Genomic DNA, 21,648 nt, shown 5'->3' on the forward strand with positions numbered 1-21,648 from the left:
ATATGAACAAACCCAAAGATTGAGGGTTTGGCCTATTGCTTTGGTGGTCCCCACTGCTTGTGAGAATATAAGGAATTCTCCACATGGGGAAGGTGAATTTTCCCCCTTTCTTGCCAATTCCCCAAGGGGACTTTGCAAATATTTTTTTATTCATTGTTTAAATAAACAATGAATTTATTTTTATTTATTGTTCAAATAAACATTGTTCAAATCACTCTGGGATTTATCGGGGCATCACTCTGGACAAACCTACAAACTCTTATGCTGCACTAAAGGTTCCATGTATTTATGGTGTTCAATTAAACTGTTCACATAAATTATATTAGGAAATACACTAGTCAAATTACAAATTTTGTACCAAATAAACATTTTTTGCTTTAGTCTCACACATAAGTTAAAGTTTAAAAATATGAATTACTATCTATTTTCAACACCATGCAATACTGACATTCCTTTGTTCTTCCTCATGCAAAAGCATTTTTTAATTTGTACATTTAGTCACCATCATTGTACACTCTAGGCATTCCTAGATTATATCATCTCAGTCTTTATCATCTATCTTTCCTTCTGATTTCATTTGTGCCCCAGCCCTCCTCCCTCTATCATTCTCACATTCAGCTTCATTCAGCGTACTAACATTATTGTATTATAGTTAGGTAGTATTGTGCTATCCATTTCTGAATTTTTACAATCAGTCCTCTTGCACAATCTGTATCCCTTCAGCTCCAATTACCCAATACCTACCTTTCTATCTTCTGATGGTCCCTGTTCTTAGCTGAAATTCTCCAAGTTCATTCACTAATGGTAGTTCATATGAGTGAGACCATACAGTATTTGTCCTTTGGTTTTTGGCTAATCTCACTCAGCACAATGTCCTCAAGGTCCATCCATGTTGTTACATATTTCATAACTTTATTCTTTCTTACAAGATACATAATATTCCATCATATATATATATATATACCACAGCTTGTTTAGCCACTCGTCTGTTGATGGACATTTTGGCTGTTTCCATCTCTTGGCAATTGTAAACAACACTGCTATAATGATTGGTGTGCAAATGTCCGTTTGTGTCCTTGTCCTCATGTTCTCTGAGTAGATAACTAGCAATGGTATTGCCGGATCTTATGGCAATTCTATACTTAGCTTTCTGAGGAACCACTAAACTGCCTTCTATAGCAGTTGTACCATTTTACATTCCCACCAACCGTGGATAAGTGTGCCTCTTTCTCCACATCCCCTCCAGGACTTGTTATTTTCTGTTTTATTGATAATGGCCATTCTGGTGAGTGTGAGATGATATTTCATTGTGGTTTTGATTTGCATTTCCCTAACAGCTAGGGAAGTTGAGCATCTTTTCATGTGCCTTTTGGCCATTTGTATTTTCTCTTCTGAGGAGTGTCTATTCATGTCTTTTGCCTATTTTATAATTAGGTTGTTGGTCTTTTTGTTGTTGAGTTGAACAATCTCTTTATATATGCTGGATTCTAAACTTTTATCTGATATATCGTTTCCAAATATTGTCTCCCATTGTGTAGGCTGTCTTTTTACTTTCTTGACAAAGTTCTTTGATGCAAAAAAGTGTTTAATTTTGAGGAGTTCCTATTTATTTATTTCCTTCTTCAATGGTCATGCTTTGAGTGTAAGGTCTAGGAAACTGTCTCTGGAGGTCATTCTTACACAAGATTCAGTTAGACATTGCTACTTACCAAACCCCAAACAAAACCATACCAGCCAATCCCTAAAGAACATCTAAGGCATTATATAAAATTTTATAAAGATTCTGTGCACTAGGATAACCTAAAACTTTCAAATGGGTCTCTGGACCAGATAAGTCATGAAATGAAGAGAGGCCAGCCTCTCCAGAACATCAACTAATTCCATCCCCTTTTCCCATATTATCAACAGCCCCTTCCAACATGAAAAAGTCAGAATGGGCATAGCCCAAATACCCCTAAAAGAGTGCAAGAAAGATCAAAGTGATGTTGGAGTTATACAGAGAAGGCAGAGTTTAACAAATGAGTATGAGTGTTGAATCATTATACTGATATTCCTTTTAGTCTCCAGTTTCTTAGAGCAGCTAGAAGTAAAAACCTAAAATTGTTATAACTGCAACCCATATCAAATTCTGAAACTGTTATACAACTAATTGTTGCAATGTATTTTGAAATTTATTGCTTTTTTGTATATATGTTATTTTTCACAAAAAAGAAATAAAAAGAGAAGGAGGAGTCTAACAGAGAAGTTAGGATTTAACAAATGGGTATGACTACTGAATCATTATACTGAAATTTCTTCTGGTCTCCAGTGTCTAGGAGCAGCTAGAAGAAAAAAAAACAAAAAACCATGGAATTGTAACCCATACCAAACTTTAAAATCTGTTATATAACTACTTGTTAAAATGTACTTAGAAATTTTTGCTTTTTTTTGTACATATGTTATATTTCACAATTTATAAAAAATTAAAAAAATAAATAATAAAAACATTTCTTTGGAAAAAAAGAAAACCTCTTAACAGATCATTCCACTTCTTGCCTTCCTCTTTCTAACTATACATACTGTTATCAATTTTATCTTCATAGACTGCAGTTCCATTAACTTTAATCTCCTAAAAAAAAAGCCTAGATAGATTCCCTTGGCCTACCAAGTAAAGTATAAATTTCTCATTTAAGCACTTTGGGCTTTCCTTAATATATATCCACATAACACACCAACACATTACCTACGAAACAACAACATACCTCACTATTACACAAGCATATCCTACATTCCTACCTTCACACATATTGCTCAATGTTCACTCAGAAAAGAATATTTTCCTACAAACCCTACCTATTGAAATGCACATGAAAACTTCAAGACCCTTCCACTGAATTTAATCTCTCTTTGCTTTGAATCTTCACACAATTCTGCTTGAGATTCTCTCATAGCATTACTACTACATTGCTTTTCATTAAATTTTAATCACACATCCAACAATATTCAATAAGCATCTGTTATGAGCAAGACAATGTAGTAAATATTAGGCGCTGGGTATGCATGGGTCAATAAGAGAGAAATGGTTCCCACTCTCAAAGAATATATAATCTAGTATAAGAGAACGTTATTTCCAGCCCCATCCTGCTCTTCAAAGGGTTTTAAAATTATTTTTATGCAAGAATTGTAACTTTCAATACTGCAAAGTACGGCCAAAAGATATTACATACATTTAATACAACATTTTATTGAACTGAACAGAAAATAAACCTTGTTGAAAAGTTTTAAAATGTCACTGCACAAAAATGTACATGATTCAGGGAAACTAAAAATAATTTATTCTATGGGAATTTAGTATTTTTATATTTGAACTAAGAGATCTTGCCCCCAAAAGATAAATAATAAATGTCTACCCAAGGGAGGAAGAAGCAGGAGAAGAACTGAGCAAAGAAGGGAAAAAATATATTGTCATTTTAGAAAGCCAACAATTTAAGAAAAATGGCATGCTACGGCTATCTGGAGCTGACAAATTGAAGACTATTCTCTAGAACACTCCAAACTTAATGCCAAAGGATATGAGGAAAAAATGCCAAAATATCCACTCTCCTCCTCCATAGAACAGAGTTGTAACTAGGGTTTTCTGAACCCCCTGAATCTTGGGGTGACTATAACTGCTTTTTCCCAAAGGAATGTGACTACAAATTACATTTGCTATTTCTGGATCATATAGTTGTACCTATTTGTTATAACAGCTTAGCCTAGCCTAATAAATATACCAGACATATGACAATATTTCTCTATCTTAGAACCCACTTTGCTATCATTTTATACTCTGGCTGAAAATACGATTGTTTTTTTGTTGATTTTTTTCAAACTGACTAAAACATTACTTCTAAAGTTTTGTCATTATAGTACCAATTGTGATATTTTCTATATGGAAAAACACAACTTTAGATAAAGTACCAATTTCAAATTTTTATGTATATAGGAATCTCTATTTCATTTTAGAAGGAGTTAACATGGATATAGGAAATGGAAAAGATAAATATCTAAGATAGAAATTCAATAAATATTAAAAGCTAATATTTAACCTAAGTTAGCTCTACTTTTAGTCCTTTTATAAAACATTTTATAGCAATAACAGACCTTAGATCAAAATTCTAATAACATTTTAATTGACTAGGAAGGAAAATGGATTCAAAAATCAGAAGCTCAATAGTTGCCGCCTAATCCAGAAAAATCAGGGAATTCATCCTGTAATGAACAACTAGTAAGTAAATGAAGGCAAATATTATTTAATGGCATAGACCATTTTTACAATAAGTTTCTTTCTCCTCTACTTCTAAAATGCTATCTCATGAAAATAGTTCCAGGATGCATTGGCCCCAAGGAATTCTGGCCATGGCAAAATACTGATTATATGTAATTATGTAATTTACCAACTAAACAAAGTAAAATTGACTAAACAAAGTAAAATATAGGACTATGTATTATTTTCCTGACTGTTAAAACAAATGACATACAATGGACTGGATTAACAACAGGAATTTACTGCCTCACAATTTCAGAACTAGAAGTCCTGCTTTTGCTGTGGGTCAGTATCTTCTGGCTGGCTTTAATCTTGGGGGTTCTTTGGCTTTTTGTCACATGATGATGTCCATGGCAGCTTCTTCACTTTTCTCTTCCAGGTTCCACTGATTTCCAGCTTCTGGCTGCTCCCACGGCTTTTTCCTATGGCATTCTCTGAAAATCCTCCAGTAAAAGGATTAGGACCTATCCTAAATCAGTTGGCCATATCTTAACTAAAAATAACTTCATCGAAAGGTTCTTTTTACAATCATTTCACATCCACAGGAATGTATTAAAATTAAGACCATATTTTTCTGGAGTACATAAAGTTCAATCTACCACAGAATGGAGTAATTTGAAAATAAAGTTTTTTATAAGAACAAAGGAATAATCTTAGTTATTGCTATTATTATTTTTCTACAAATGAAACTATCTGAAAATTTACAAGTTTTAAGAACTGAATAATTGCTACTAATAAAAGGCAATATGTAATAAAATAATTGCTAATTACTACTTTAAAAACTATAACATTCCTTAATTTAGAAAGTTTTACTATATAATGAGCATAGCCTATTAATTCAGAAAACAAGTAATATGCTATAAACAAATTACAATAATAATCTGATAATGTTAATTTCAAAATAATATAATGGTCCTGGTATTCTTAATGAATATTACTGAAAAACTAATTTAAAATAACGCTAAAGATCCACTGCCTGAAACCAATGTAGCAATTTTCTATACTTTTCTGTTACAACACCAACCTGTTCCAATTCTTGTATCTTGGCATCTTTGACCTGCAAAATTTCTAGAACTTTTCTGTCTTTGGCTTCAGTTTTCTGTTTTTCTCTAAAAAAGAAAAAAGTATATATATATATACACACTGGCATTATTAGTTGTAATTTATAGCTAATCCTTTAAATTTTCACATCCTGATAATTAATATAATTGTAAAATATAGAAACTTAGACTATATAGGGTTGACAGCCCTTTCAGAATTAATCAAGAACCATATGGCAAGTGACAACAACTTATAACTGCTGAGCAACTAAGGCAACTTTATAGTCAAAGAACAATTTAGTTTACAGATTTATGTTCACAGTTTGAAACATACTTAAAACATGGTTTTATTTTTATTGAAAACACTGCAACTCTAGCACTTTTGTGAGGGGGGAGTGGTATCTTTTTAAAAAAAATACTTTTACTGAGACATCTTGACACACGTACAGTCCGTACATGGTATACAAACAATGGCTTACAATATCATCACGTAGTTTTGTGTTCATTACCATGATCATTTTTAGAATATCTGCATCACTCCAGAAAAACAAACAAAAAAACGAAATAGAAAAATTGCATACATCCAATATCCCTTACTCTTCCCGTTCATTGACCGCTAGTATTTCAATCAACCCAATTTTTGACCCTTTATCTATCCCTTCCTATTATTTATTTATTTTTATCCTTATTTTTTTACTCATCTGTCCAAACTCTGGATAAAAGGGGCATCAGACACAAGGTTTCTCACAATCACACACTCACATGTAAAAGTTATGCAGTTACACAATCATCTTCAAGAATCAAGGCTACTGGAACACAATTTAACAGTTTCAGGTACTTCCCTCTAGCTACTCCAGCACATCATAACTAAAATGGGATAGCTATATAATGCATAACTTCCTGGATAATTTCTCGACTCTGAAATCTCTCAGCCACAGAAACTTTGTCTCATTTCTCTCTTTCGCCTTTTGGTCAAGAAGGCTTTCTTGATCCCTTGATGCCATGTCTCAGCTCATCTGGGATTTCTGTTTCATGTTGCCAGGGAGATTTATACCTCTGGGAATGATGTTCCACATAGTGAGGAGGACAGTGCATTCACCTGCTGGGGAACTTAGAGAGAGAGGCCACATATGAGCCTCAAAAGAGGTACTCTGGGGGTGACTCTTAGGCATAAGTTTGCTTAACTGCTTCTTTGGAGGAATAAGTTTCACAGGCGCAAAGGCCAAGCTTGAGGATTCAGCCTATTGAATTAGTTGTACCCACTGCTGGCGAGAACATCACAAATTCCTCAGGTAGGGAAGTTTAATATTTCCTCCTTTCTCCCCAGTCCCCAGGGGACTTTGCAAATACATTTTATTCTCTGCCCAAATTACTCTGAAATATCGGGCATCACTCTAACCTGTAGAAACTATCAAACCTCATGGCCTATTTAAGATTCCATGTAATATGATGTTCAAATAAATCGAACATACAAGTTAAATAGATAATGTGCTACCCAAAATATAAATTTTGCACCACATAAACATCTCTGCCTGCAGTCTCACACAGAAGCTGAAGTTTTTAAAATATGGACCCTATCATCCTTTACCCTGTATTCTTATTTACCTTACTCCTATCCAGGTGAGCTTCATTTATAGCTCTAGTATAAGTTCAATCACTTTTTCAACATTTTTAACAATTGCTATATGAGCAATGCTGACTTTCACAGCTTCAGTGCTCTAACTCTGAGGTATCTCATAGATACCCGAAGTTTCAGGGAACAACCAGGTTATGCACAAATAGCTCAGCATCTCAGAATCTAGAAATAACAGCTTCAAATCCAAAACAGATGTCACTGTTTGAAGAACTTACAATCTAGGACCTTTTACTCACAGCTCTCTGGTGTGATCTTGGCCTTTCCATTCATTCCAGAATGGTGTATGTACAACGTGTGTTTAGTCTAACCCCATTTTCTTCCTAGAAATTTTGTGGTTGACATTAAATTATTACCCCATCCCAAAATAGGTTTTACATTGATAGCCTAGAACTCTTAGCTGACAGTAAGAGAAGGGATTTGCCATGTTTAGTGTCTGAGCTGCAGAGTGTCTTGGTTCAGCTCCTGATTGGAGTGCTAAAATTATAAACTCTGTCTTTCATATAAGTCATAGTTTCAGACAAGGATTGGCAGAGGCTTTTTCCAGCTTCCTCTCAAGAGTTGGGAGAGCTAACTTAATAGCCGGTTTCAAACAATGAGCCTAGCTCTGGTTCTCCTTATTTAGTGGGAGACTTTTATACTATTATCCCCAGAAGCCAAACTCCTCCCCATCTTGGTCTGAATCTGGATCTGGAGCACAGCAAACAGCAATGTCATCTCTGGTTACAACTTCATATTTCCATTTAGTTTGTGATCCTTGGAGATATAGCTATGCCTGCTTATTTTATTCTTTTATATTTTTCTTTCAAAATTATAAATTCAGAGAAGAGAGGAGGCCTCAAATTGTGAGTTATTATTCCAACTTATTGTAAATCTAAATATTTTTATGTACTATTATGTTTACTGAACTTATCTCTTTTAACCTGTGGTATGCTTTTCTGAATGATGTCCCTTCAGAAATATCCCTTCATATTATATTTTCTTATAAAATAAAGTTGTCACTCTCCAGTTCAGAACTCTTTTATGGTTTCCTGTTGCATTAAGATAAAATCTAAAATATGTAAGATGGCCTACATCTTGACACTTACTAATTCTCCATACTTATGGACAATATAGTATGAATGTTAAATGCAGTTTATATACTAGATAAGAATATAGCTCTGGAGCCAAACAATACAGGTTCAAATATCTGGAGAGCTTATAGTTAAATGATTTTAATTTTAATTTAATTTGAATTTCCTATCATCAGCATTTAATTAGTATTAACTACTATTACCATAGAATTTTCCCCTCTCACCAATTATACTTAAGCTACAATGGCTTTTGTTCAATTCTTAAAAGGTACTATACTTAATATTTTTCTTTCCCCTCCTCCACTTTCAATTTAAAGCTACCTCACCACTGCCTCCTTTGTACTCTATCCACCAGGTATATTTAACAATTTTTCTCTAGCCCTTTCTACCTGGTAAATTCATACTCATTCTATAAATCAAGCATTGTCCTCCTCTGTGAACCCTGCTATGACTATTGCCTCAGGGAGATTTTGTTATTTCCCATTTTTGTACCATCACTGCAATTTTACACATGCATCATTTATAAGCATTAACTCATGAATCAAAAAAGCTCAAAGAATCCAAGAAAGCTACATCAGAGAACATTAACTCAAATGTCTGAAAACAAGTAATAAAGAAAATTTTTAAAAAGGAAGAAATACACATTAAAAACAGGTGAACAAAGATAAGACTATATGCAGACTTCACATCAAACTATGCAAGCCAAAAGACAATGGAATGACACTATTCTAGAATTCTGAATCCACCAAAAATAACTACCAAAATTCAAAATAGGACTTCTAGTTTCAGCACCAATGATGTATAGAGCTAGGAAATCACTCCTGTCCTTAAAACAAGAAAAGACTAGAAACACTGAAAATCGATGACATTCTGGAACTTTGAGAACTAAAGTCACAAGGCAAAATCTGGAGAGACAAATGCATCCAAAAAGAGAGATAAGATCTGCCTACCTAGTTAGAAGGTACTGTACCTACTACACCTATAAACTCACAGGAACATTTACATGATAATTCTAATTGCTGGAGGTTGAGTGTGGACTAGCATGGGTGTGAATCACAAAGGGAGACCCACACTTTAACCAGCTTGTCCTCCATTAACTTCACCACAGGCTTTTCATTGTGGAGATCCAATAAAAATTTTCTCATGGCTCTGGCAGGTGGAAGAGTAATCATGGTAAAATACGCTAAGAGCCTTCTTGATAACAAAGGCCTACCTTACAGGGTAAAAGACTTTGCTGAGGCTCAATTCTGAAATCTCTCCCGTCATGTGAAAATTATTCGTTCTCTCTCAACACTCTCCATCCTTCATGTTTCACTTAAGGGGGATGGGGAAAAAATCATACTCCAAAGGAATAAGAACTTTGCAGAATAGATGGAGAATAAGACAGGTAGAGAAGGCAGTAAAATGCAGAAGAAACATTTGTGAAGGCAACAGCCTGGAGAAATAAGCTAACTAAAGACTGAGATTTAATCAGAAGTTTACAGAATGCTCCCTTCTCCCCTATACCCTACAACCACACCAATATGGCTCTAGTATAATGACAGTGCATTACAGATGAAAGAACAACAAAACATAGACATTCTCTGAGAAAAAAGTACAAGGGAAGACAAAACACCAAGAAGGAAGACAAAGAACATGGACACTAGAGAAATTTGAAGCCTTTGATCATAGCTATAACAAACACCAAACACAGTCTACTTCCTTGCCATATTAACATAAATTTCACAATGAAGTGTTATTTACTTGGTTCTGATTATCTGATACTATGGCTTGCAACAAAAATTACAAGGCATGCCAAAAGGAAAGAAAAGCCACACTACGAAGAGACAAAGAAATAATCAGAACAAACTGGAAACAATTGTGATTAACAAGAGCACTAATGGAAAAAGTGGACAACATGAAAAAATAGATAGTTGGGTAATGTAAGCAGAGAGAGAGCTATTTTAAGAAAGAATTTTTTTAAATGCCAGAAATAGAAAACAGTAACAAAAAAGGAGAATGTGTTTGATGAGCACATCAGCGGACTAGATATGGCAGAGGAGAGAATCAGTGAACTGGAAGGCCAAGAGAAATTTACCAACCTGTAATTCAAAGAGAAAAGCAATTAAAATAAAAAACAAACAGAAAAGAACACCCAAGATCTGTGGGACAATATCAAAAGATACAAATTACACATAATATGAACACCAGAGGAGTAGAAAGAAGAGAGCTCAAAAAATTTTTGAAGTAATAATGGCGAAGAACTTCCCCAAATTAGTATTACCAACAATCCCCAGATCTGGAGTTAAATCCTTAAAAAAATACATGCAGATATTTCATGTTCAGTTTGAAGAAAACCAAAGAGGAGAAAATCTTGAAAGAATCCAGAGCAGGGGGAGGAAAACACCTTACTTACCAAAGAACAAGAAAAAGAATTACACACAACTTCTCATCAAAAACTATGAAAGCAAGAAGAGAGCAGAGTGAACTATTTAAAGTGTTGAAAGAAAAACCCAACAACCCAGAATTCAATATGCAAAGAAATCATCTTCAAAGGAGAAGGTGATTGGGCCAAGATGGTGGCTTAACAATGTACACATTTTAGTTCGTCCTCCAGAACAACTACTAAATAACCAGAAACAGTACAGAACAGCTCCTAGGGCCACGTCAGTGACTGGACACACAGCGTACCCCAGTCTGGACCAGCTGGACTGGCTGCGAGCCCCCCCAGAACCATGAGTTCCCTATGCCACAGCGGCCAGTGCCCATCCCCCACAGGCTGTTTCCCAGAGAGGAAAGGAAAGAGACTTTACCAGCAGCAAGGAAACGCAAATTGTGGAGTTAATTCACAAATTCTGACTACTAAAAATAGGCCCAACTCAGGTGAACCTGGTCAAAGGGGAGGTCACTCATTTTTGCCCCAGCAACAAGGGGGCAGGGCTGATGGAAAAAGAAAAAAAATCAAAACAAGGAAACAGACGTTTTTGTGGCTGTGTTTCTACAAAAGCTTGACTGCCTTTGGATACAGGGGCAGGGCTTCTCAGGCTGCAACTGCCCCAGGTATAGGCAGAAACAAGCTCATTTGAGTGCTTGTCTGGAGCCTGTGCCTTCCAACGGGAGGGGTGAAGGACATCTCAGGTGGAATCCCTCCCTCAAGGAATTCAGACACCAGGGCTGGGTATTTGAAGCCATTAAACCAGCTTACAACCTCTCCTTGGTCTCCACCACGCCCCCAGCAGGGAGAGTCTGCCAAAGTGAAAGGCACCACATCATCTTATGCTGGTGGGACCTGCAGGCAGACAAGCACCACATACTAGGCAGGATAAGAACAACAGAGCCCAGTGACTTCATAGAAAAGTCTTTCAACCTGCTGGGTCTTACCCTCAGGGAAAATCGATGCAGGTGACTCTTTCCTCCCTATAGGAGGCAGCTTGGTCTGGGAAAATCCAGCTGGGGTCCATAATACCTAAGTAGACCCTCCTAAGGGGGGGGGGGGGGAAGGCACCATACAAGCAGGGCAAGAAACAAGAAAACAAGAACTGAAAAAAATTCTCCTATGTTAAACAAAACCTAAGCTACAGGTCCAGGAAAAGCTGAACTGAATGTCAAAGAACAGATAGACAACACATTCATCCAGCAAGAAAACCCTAGGTAAAAGAAGTGAAAGCAATCTCCAGAATAAACTAATTAAGGAAATTAAATGCCTAGATGCCAGCAAAAAATAAATCACACTAGAAAAATTAAAGATATGGACCAGTCAAATGAATAAACCAATAGTTCAAATGAGATACAGGAGCTAAAACAATTAATTCAGAATATACAAACAGACATGGAAAACCTCATCAAAAACCAATTCAATGAATTGAGGGAGGATATAAAGAAGGCTAGAAATGAACAAAAAGAAGAAATCGAAAGTTTGACAAAACAAATCACAGAACTTATGGGAATGAAAGCCATGGCAGAAAAGATGAAAAAAACAATGGAAACCTACAATAGTAGATTTCGAGAGACAGAACATAGGATTAGTGAACTGGAGGATGGAACATCTGAAATCCGATAAGAAAAAGAAAATATAGGGGAAAAAATGGAAAAATATGAGCAGAGACTCAGGGAATTGAATGAAAATATGAAGCACATGAATATACATGTTGTGGGTGTCCCAGAAGGAGAAGAGAAGGGAAAAGGAGGATAAAAACTAATGGAGGAAACACACTGAAAATTTCCCAACTCTTATGAAAGACTTAAAATGACAGATCCAAGAAGTGCAGCATACCCCAAAGAGAACAGATCCAAATAGTACGTACTCCAAGACATTTACTAATTAGAATGTCAGAGGTCAAAGAGAAAGAGAGAATCTTGAAAGCATCATCTACCAGGGAAGCCCAGAGTTCTCCGCAGAAACCATGGAGGTGAGAAGACAGTGGGATGATATATTTAAATTATTAAAAGAGAAAAACTGGCAGCCAAGAATTCTATATCTGGCAAAATTGTCCTTCAAAAATGAGGGAGAAATTAAAACACTTTCAGATAAAAAATCACTGAGAGAATTTTTGACCAGGAGACCAGCTGTGCAAGAAATACTAAAGGGAGCACTACTGACAGATACAAAAAGACAAAAGAGAGAGGTGCGGAGAAGAGTGTAGAAAGGAAGACTATGAGTAAAGGTAAAAAGAAGGAAAATTAGATATGACATATAAAATCCAAAAGGCAAAATGGGAAAAGAAAGTACTACCCAAGCAGTAATAACACTAAACGTTAACCAATTAAACTCCCCAATCAAAGCACATACATGGGCAGAACAGATTAAAAAATAGGACCCATCTGTATGCTGTCTCTACTCAAAGGACATGAGGGCAAGAACACAAACGGGCATTTGCAAACTAATGTTTATAGCAGCATTATTTACAATTGCCAAGAGATAGAAACAGCCAAAGTGTCCATCAACAGACAGGTGGCTAAACAAACTGTGGCATATACATATGATGGAATATTATGCAGCTGTAAGACAGAATAAAGTTATGAAATATGTAACAACATGGATGGACCTTAAGGACATTATGCTGAGTGAGATTAGCCAAAGATACAAGGATAAATACTGTATGGTCTCACTGATACGAACTGATATTAGTGAATAAACTTGGAATACATTATTGGTGACAGAGACCATCAGGAGATATAAATAGGGTAAGATATTGGGTAATTGGAGCTGAAGGGATACAGATTGTGCAACAGGACTGAATATAAAAACTCAGAAATGACAGCACAGTACTACCTAACTGTAATACAATTATGTTAAAACACTGAATGAAGCTGAATGTAAGAATGACAGAGGGAGGAGGACTGGGGACACGATTGAAATCAGAAAGAAAGGTAGATGATAAAGATTGAGATGGTATAATCTAGGAATGTCTAGAGTATATAATGATAGATACTAAATGTACAATTTTTTTTTTAGAAATCATACCATTCTACATATGCAATCAGTAATTCTTAACATCATCACATAGATGCATGATCATCGTTTCTTAGTACGTTTGCATTGATTTAGAAGAACTAGCAAAACAACAGAAAAAGATATAGAATGTTAATATAGAGAAAAAAATAAAAATAATAATAATACTACAAAACAAAAAGACAAACAAACAGACAGACAAAAAAAAAAACCTATAGCTCAGATGCAGCTTCATTCAGTGTTTTAACATGATTATTTTACAATTAGGTATTACTGTGCTGTCCATTTTTGAGTTTTTGTATTTGGTCCTGTTGCACAGTCTGTATACCTTCTGCTCCAATTACCCATTATCTTACCCTGTTTCTAACTCCTGCTGGACTCTGTTACCAATGACATATTCCAAGTTTATTCTCGAATGTCTGTTCACATCAGTGGGACCATACAGTATTTGTCCTTTAGTTTTTGACTAGACTCACTCAGCATAATGTTCTCTAGGTCCATCCATGTTATTACATGCTTCATAAGTTTATCCTATGTTAAAGCTGGATAATTTTCCATCGTATGTATATACCACAGTTTGTTTAGCCACTCTTCTGTTGATGGACATTTTGGCTATTTCCATCTCTTTGCAATTGTAAATAATGCTGCTATAAACATTAGTGTGCAAATGTCCGTTTGTGTCTTTGCCCTTAAGTTCTTTGAGTAGATTCCCAGCAATGGTATTGCTGGGTCGTATGGCAATTCTATATTCAGCTTTTTGATGAACCGCCAAACTGCCTTCCACAGTGGTTGCACCGTTTGACATTCCCACCAACAGTGGATAAGTGTGCCTATTTCACTGCATCCTCTCCAGCACTTGTCATTTTCTGTTTTGTTGATAATGGCCATTCTGGTGGGTGTGAGATGATACCTCATTGTGGTTTTGATTTGCATTTCTCTAATGGCCAAGGACATTGAGCATCTCTTCATGTGCCTTTTGGCCATTTGTATTTCCTCTTCTGGTAGGTGTCTGTTCAAGTCTTTTTCCCATTTTGTAATTGGGTTGGCTGTCTTTTTGTTGTTGAGTTGGACAATCTCTTTATAAATTCTGGATACTAGACCTTTATCTGATATGTCATTTCCAAATATTGTCTCCCATTGTATAGGCTGTCCTTCTACTTTCTTGATGAAGTTCTTTGATGCACAAAAGTGTTTAATTTTGAGGAGCTCCAATTTATTTATTTCCTTCTTCAGTGCTCTTGCTTTAGGTTTAAGGTACATAAAACCGCCTACAATTGTAAGTTTCATGAGATATCTCCCAAAATTTTCCTCTAAATGGTTTATGGTCTTAGACCTAATGTTTAGATCTTTGATCCATTTTGAGTTAACTTTTGTATAGGGTGTGAGAGATGGGTTTTCTTTCATTCTTTTGCATATGGATATCCAGTTCTCTAGGCACCATTTATTGAAGAGACTGTTCTGTCCCAGGTGAGTTGGCTTGACTGCCTTATAAAAGATCAAATGTTCATAGATGAGAGGGTCTATATCTGAGTACTCTATTCAATTCCATTGGTCAATATATCTATCTTTATGCCAATACCATGCTGTTTTGACCGCTGTGGCTTCATAATATGCCTTAAAGTCCGGCAGCATGAGACCTCCAGCTTCGTTTTTTTTTCTGAAGATATTTTTAGCAATTCGGGGCACCCTGCCCTTCCAGATAAATCTGCTTATTGGTTTATCTATTTCTGAAAAATAAGTTGTTGGGATTTTGATTGGTATTGCATTGAATCTGTAAATCAATTTAGGTAGGATTGACATCTTAACTATATTTAGTCTTCCAATCCATGAACATGGTATGCCCTTCCATATATTTAGGTCTTCTGTGATTTCTTTTAGCAGTTTTTTGTAGTTTTCTTTATATAGGTTTTTTGTCTCTTTAGTTAAATTTATTCCTAGGGGGCGGGCCGCGGTGGCTCAGCGGGCAAAGTGCTTGCCTGCTATGCCGGAGGACCTCGGTTCGATTCCCGGCCCCAGCCCATGTAACAAAAACGGAGAAAAAGAATACAATAAAACAAGAAAATGTTTAAAAATGTTTCCCTTTCTTCCTTCCTTCCTTCCTTCTATCCTTCCTTCCTTCTCTCTGTCTTTCCTAAAAAAAAAAAAAAAAAAAAAAAAAAATTTATTCCTAGGTATTTTATTCTTTTATTTGCAATTGTAAATGGGATTCGTTTTTTGATTTCCCCCTCAGCATGTTCATTACTAGTGTATAGAAATGCTACTGATTTTTGAATGTTGATCTTGTAACCTGCTACTTTGCTGTACTCATTTATTAGCTCTAGTAGTTTTGTTGTGGATTTTTCCGGGTTTTCGACGTATAGTATCATATCGTCTGCAAACAGCAATACTTTTACTTCTTCCTTTCCAATTTTGATGCCTTGTATTTCTTTTTCTTGTCTAATTGCTCTGGCTAGAAGCTCCAACACAATGTTGAATAATAGTGGTGATAGTGGGCATCCTTGTCTTGTTCCTGATCTTAGGGGGAAAGTTTTCAATTTTTCCCCATTGAGGATGATATTAGCTGTGGGTTTTTCATATATTCCCTCTATCATTTTAAGGAAGTTCGCTTGTATTCCTATCTTTTGAAGTGTTTTCAACAGGAAAGGATGTTGAATCTTGTCAAATGCCTTCTCTGCATCAATTGAGATGATCATGTGATTTTTCTGCTTTGATTTGTTGATATGGTGTATTACATTAATTGATTTTCTTATGTTGAACCATCCTTGCATACCTGGGATGAATCCTACTTGGTCATGATGTATAATTCTTTTAATGTGTTGTTGGATACGATTTGCTAGAATTTTATTGAGGATTTTTGCATCTATATTCATTAGAGAGATTGGTCTGTAGTTTTCTTGTTTTGTAATATCTTTGCCCGGTTTTGGTATGAGGGTGATGTTGGCTTCATAGAATGAATTAGGTAGCTTTCCCTCCACTTCAATTTATTTGAAGAGTTTGAGGAGAGTTGGTACTAATTCTTTCTGGAATGTTTGATAGAATTCACATGTGAAGCCGTCTGGTCCTGGACTTTTCTTTTTAGGAAGCTTTTGAATGACTGATTCAATTTCTTTACTTGTGATTGGTTTCTTAAGGTCATCTATTTCTTCCTGAGTTAAAGTTGGTTGTTCATGTCTTTCAAAGAACCCATCCATTTCATCTAAATTGTTGTATTTATTAGCGTAAAGTTGTTCATAGTATCCTGTTATTACCTCCTTTATTTCTGTGAGGTCAGTAGTTATGTCTCCTCTTCCATTTCTGATCTTATTTATTTGCATCCTCTCTCTTCTTCTTTTTGTCAATCTTGATAGGGGCCCATCAATCTTATTGATTTTCTCATAGAACCAACTTCTGGTCTTATTGATTTTCTCTATTGTTTTCATGTTTTCAATTTCATTTATTTCTGCTCTAATCTTTGTTATTTCTTTCCTTTTGCTTGCTTTGGGATTTGTTTGCTGTTCTTTCTCCAGTTCGTCCAAGTGGACAGTTAATTCCTGCATTTTTGCCTTTTCTTCTTTTCTAATATAGGCATTTAGGGCAATAAATTTCCCTCTTAGCACTGCCTTTGCTGCATCCCATAAGTTCTGATATGTTGTGTTTTCGTTATCATTCGCCTCGAGGTATTTACTAATTTCTCTTGCAATTTCTTCTTTGACCCACTCGTTGTTTAAGAGTGTGTTGTTGAGCCTTCACTGTATTTGTGAATTTTCTGGCACTCCGCCTATTATTGATTTCCAACTTCATTCCTTTATGATCCGAGAAAGTGTTGTGTATGATTTCAATCTTTTTAAATTTGTTAAGACTTGCTTTGTGACCCAGCATATGGTCAAGCTTTGAGAATGATCCATGAGCATTTGAGGAAAAGGTGTATCCTGCTGTTGTGGGATGTAATGTCCTATAAATGTCTGTTAAGTCTAGCTCCTTTATAGTAATATTCAGATTCTCTATTTCTTTATTGATCCTCTGTCTAGATGTTCTGTCCATTGATGAGAGTGGTGAATTGAAGTCTCCAACTATTATGGTATATGTGTCTATTTCCCTTTTCAGTGTTTGCAGTGTATTCCTCACGTATTTTGGGGCATTCTGGTTTGGTGCATAAATATTTATGATTGTTATGTCTTCTTGTTTAATTGTTCCTTTTATTAGTATATAGTGTCCTTCTTTGTCTCTTTTAACTGTTTTACATTGGAAGTCTAATTTGTTGGATATTAGTACAGCTACTCCTACTCTTTTCTGGTTGTTATTTGCATGAAATATCTTTTCCCAACCTTTCACTTTCAACCTATGTTTATCTTTGGGTCTAAGATGTGTTTCCTGTAGACAGCATATAGAAGGATCCTGTTTTTTAATCCATTCTGCCAATCTATGTCTTTTGATTGGGGAATTCAGTCCATTAACATTTAGTGTTATTACTGTTTGGATAATATTTTCCTCTAACATTTTGCCTTTTGTATTATATATATCATATCTGACTTTCCTTCTTTCTACACTCTTCTCCATACCTCTCTCTTCTGTCTTTTTGTATCTGACTCTAGTGCTCCCTTTAGTATTTCTTGCAGAGCTGGTCGCTCGGTCACAAATTCTCTCATTGACTTTTTGTCTGAGAATGTTTTAATTTATCCCTCATTTTTGAAGCACAATTTTGCTGGATAGAGGAGTCTTGGTTGGCAGTTTTTCTCTTTTAGTAATTTAAATATATCATCCCACTGTCTTCTAGCCTCCATGGTTTCTGCTGAGAAGTCTACACATAGTCTTATTGGGTTTCCCTTCTATGTGATATATTGTTTTTCTCTTGCTGCTTTCAAGATCCTCTCTTTTTCTTTGACCTCTGACATTCTAACTAGTAAGTGTCTTGGAGAACGCCTATTTGGGTCTAATCTCTTTGGGGTGCGCTGCACTTCTTGGATCTGTAATTTTAGGTCTTTCATAAGAGTTGGGAAATTTTCAGTGATAAGTTCTTCCATTAGTTTTTCTCCTCCTTTTCCCTTCTCTTCTCCTTCTGGGACACCCACAACACGTATATTTGTGCGCTTCATATTGTCCTTGAATTCCCTGATACCCTGTTCAAATTTTTCCATTCTTTTCCCGATAGTTTCTGTTTCTTTTTGGAATTCAGATGTTCCATCCTCCAAATCACTAATTCTATCTTCTGTCTCTTTAAATCTATCATTGTAGGTATCCATTGTTTTTTCCATCTTTTCTACTTCATCCTTCACTTCCATAAGTTCTGTGATTTGTTTTTTCAGTTTCTATTTCTTCTTTTTGTTCAGCCCATGTCTTCTTCATGTCCTCCCTCAATTTATCGATTTCTTTATTGAGGAGGTTTTCCATTTCTGTTCATATATTCAGCATTATTGTCTCAGCTCCTGTATCTCATTTTTACTATTGGTTTGTTCCTTTGACTGGGCCATATTTTCAATTTTCTGAGCGTGATCCGTTATCTTCTGCTGGCGTCTGGGCATTTAGTCAGATTTCCCTGCGTGTTGGATCCAACAGGTTGAAAGATTTTTCTGTGAAATCTCTGGGTTCTGTTTTTCTTATCCTGCCCAGTAGGTGGCGCTCGTGGCACACGTTTGTCTGCGGGTCCCACCAGTAAAAGGTGCTGTGGGTCCTTTAATTTTGGAAAACTCTCGCCGTGGGGGAGATTCGCCAGCCGTAGCGGCTTGGAAGATTGCCAGTCGGCCCGGGGGTCTGAATGCGGGGAGGGTCGCCGGCCGCCGCAACCCGGGAGAGCGCCCGTCCGAATTTCCTAGTCGACCCGGGGCGCCAAGCGTGGCAGGAGGGCGCCAGCCGCCACGGCCCGGGAGAGTGCACCGTTCCCAGCCGGACCGGGGAGTCACGTGTTTGGAAGGGACCCCCCCAGTCACCATTCTCCGCGGCCTGGGGATTTCCGATCCAATTCTCTCAGTTGGTCCGGGGGGCCGCGTGTGGTGGGGGTGCCAGCCGCCGCGGCTTGAGGGGACCGCCTGCCCAATTCTGCCAGCTGGCCCGGGAAGGAGGAGGGGAGGGACTCCGGCCATTTGCCGCCCCGCCCGAGGATGCCCGCGCCCCTCGGCGATCTCACCGAAGCGGGATCTCCCAGCCAGTCAGACGTTCCAGGATGGGGTACGCTATCTTTTTGATCTCTGTCGTGGCTCCGGGAGCTGTTCTGTATCGTTTCTACTCCCCTAGTAGATGTTCTGGAGGAGGAAAGGTGAGGATGGCAAGGCTGTCGAGGACGGTGGCGGAGGAGCCGGTGAACGCGGAAGAGGACACGGTGGTGGTTTGAGAGCCGCTGGAGTAGGAGGACAAAGGGAAGGATAAGATGGCGGATGGAGAGCCGCCGGAGCAGAAGGGGAAAGAGGAGGGCAAGATGGCGGCGGGAGCGCCGGCAGAGAAGGGGAAAGAGGAGGGCTAGATGGCGGCAGGAGCGCCTCCGGCGGAGAAAGAGGAAGAGGTGGTCTACATGGCGGCGGGAGCACCGGTGGAGAAAGAGGAAGAGGAGGACTCCTAAATGTACAATTTAAAAAATGTTTTTGCATGAGGAAGAACAAGGAATGTCATTACTGCAGGGTGCTAAAAATAGATGGTAATTGATATTTTAAAATTTCAACTTACGTGTGAGACTAATGCAAAAAATGTCTATTTGGTACAAAATTTATATTTTGACTAGGGCATCTCCTACTATAACTTATGTAGATGGTTGGTTGACCAACATAAGTACATGGAACCTTAGGTAGGACATGAGATTTTGTTGGTTTATCCAGAGTGATGCCCCGATGAATCCCAGAGTGATTTATCAGTGAGTGGAAAAGTATTTGCAAAGTCCCCTTCGGGGAATGGTGAGAATGGGGCAAAATTCAGCCTCCCCACATTGAATTCTTGATATTCTCACAAGCAGTGAGGACAACCAAAGCCATAGGCTGAGCCCCCAGTCTTGCGGTTTGTTCATATGAAACTTAACCCCACAGGGAATAGGTCAAGCCTACTTAAAAATGAGGCCTAAGAGTCACCCCCAAGAGAACCTCTTTTGTTGCTCAGATGTCGCCTCTCTCTCCAGCCAACACAGCAAGCAAACTCACCACCCTCCCCCTGTCTACGTGGGACATGACTCCCAGGGGTGTGGATCTTCCTGGCAACATGGAACAGAAATCCTAGAATGACCTGAGACCCAGCATCAAGGAATTGAGAAAAACCCTAGAATGAGCTGAGACCCAGCATCAAGGGATTGAGAAAACCTTCTCGAGCAAGAGGGGGAAGAGTGAAATGAGACAAAGTGTCAATGGCTGAGAGATTCCAAATACAGACGAGAGATTATCCTGGAGGTTATTCTTATGCATTGAGCAGATATCACCTTGTTATCCAAGATGTAATGGAGAGGCTGGAAGGAACTGCCTGAAAATGTAAAGCTGTGTTCCAGTAGCCATGTTTCTTGAGGATGATTGTATAATGATATAGCTTTCACAATGTGACTATGTGATTGTGAAAACCTTGTGTCTGATGCTCCTTTTATCTACCTTGTCAACAGATGAGTAGAAAATATGGAATAAAAATAAATAATAGGGGGAACAAATGTTAAAATAAATTTATTTTAAAATGCTAGTGATCAGTGAAAGGGAGGAGTAAGGGGTATAGTATGTATAATTTTTTTTTTCAGTTTTCTTTTTATTTTCGGTTTTCTTTATATTTCCTTTTCTGAATTGATGCAAATGTTCTACTCATGATGATGAATATGCAAAAAAAAAAAAAGAAAAGAAAAGAAAAGAAAAAAAGAGAGAAGGAGAGAAGGAGAGGGTTGGCCAAAGTGGCTCAGAAGGCAAAGTTCACTCCTGCCATGCCGGAGACCTGGGTTTAATTCCCAGTGCCTGCCCATGCAAAAAAAAGTGAAGGAGAAATATTTTCCCAGATAAAGACTATGGGAATTCATCACCAGAAGACTCTGCTTCCAAAAAAATGTTCAAAGAATTTCATCAGACTGAAGGAAAATAATATAGAAACCTGTACCTATAAAAAGAATGAAGAATGTCAAGAAGGAATAAATGAAGTTAAAATAAAATATTTTATTTTTCTTATTCTTAAATTAATCTAAAATATGAATCTATTTAAAGCAATAATATTAGCACTCTATTGGTCAATTATAGCATATGGGTAAGTGAAATAAATGACACTGA

The 21,648-nt window shown here is 37.1% G+C and overlaps 1 protein-coding gene across 8 annotated transcripts in view; it reads right to left on the reverse strand.

Annotated features, from left to right (window-relative positions):
• CNTLN (centlein) overlaps positions 1-21,648 on the reverse strand; it is a 417,071-nt gene that overhangs the window by 280,960 nt on the left and 114,463 nt on the right. For 6 of the 8 annotated variants that reach the window (XM_077148088.1, XM_077148087.1, XM_077148091.1 and 3 more), the window contains exon 3: positions 5,310-5,394. The exons of the other annotated variants lie outside the window; for them this stretch is intronic. In XM_077148088.1, coding sequence (XP_077004203.1) covers positions 5,310-5,394 — 85 coding nt within the window. The remainder of the gene's footprint in view (positions 1-5,309; positions 5,395-21,648) is intronic. 8 annotated transcript variants of the gene reach the window in all.

Source organism: Tamandua tetradactyla, chromosome 2 (genome assembly GCF_023851605.1).
Source record: "Tamandua tetradactyla isolate mTamTet1 chromosome 2, mTamTet1.pri, whole genome shotgun sequence".
Classification (NCBI taxonomy): Eukaryota; Metazoa; Chordata; class Mammalia; order Pilosa; family Myrmecophagidae; genus Tamandua; species Tamandua tetradactyla.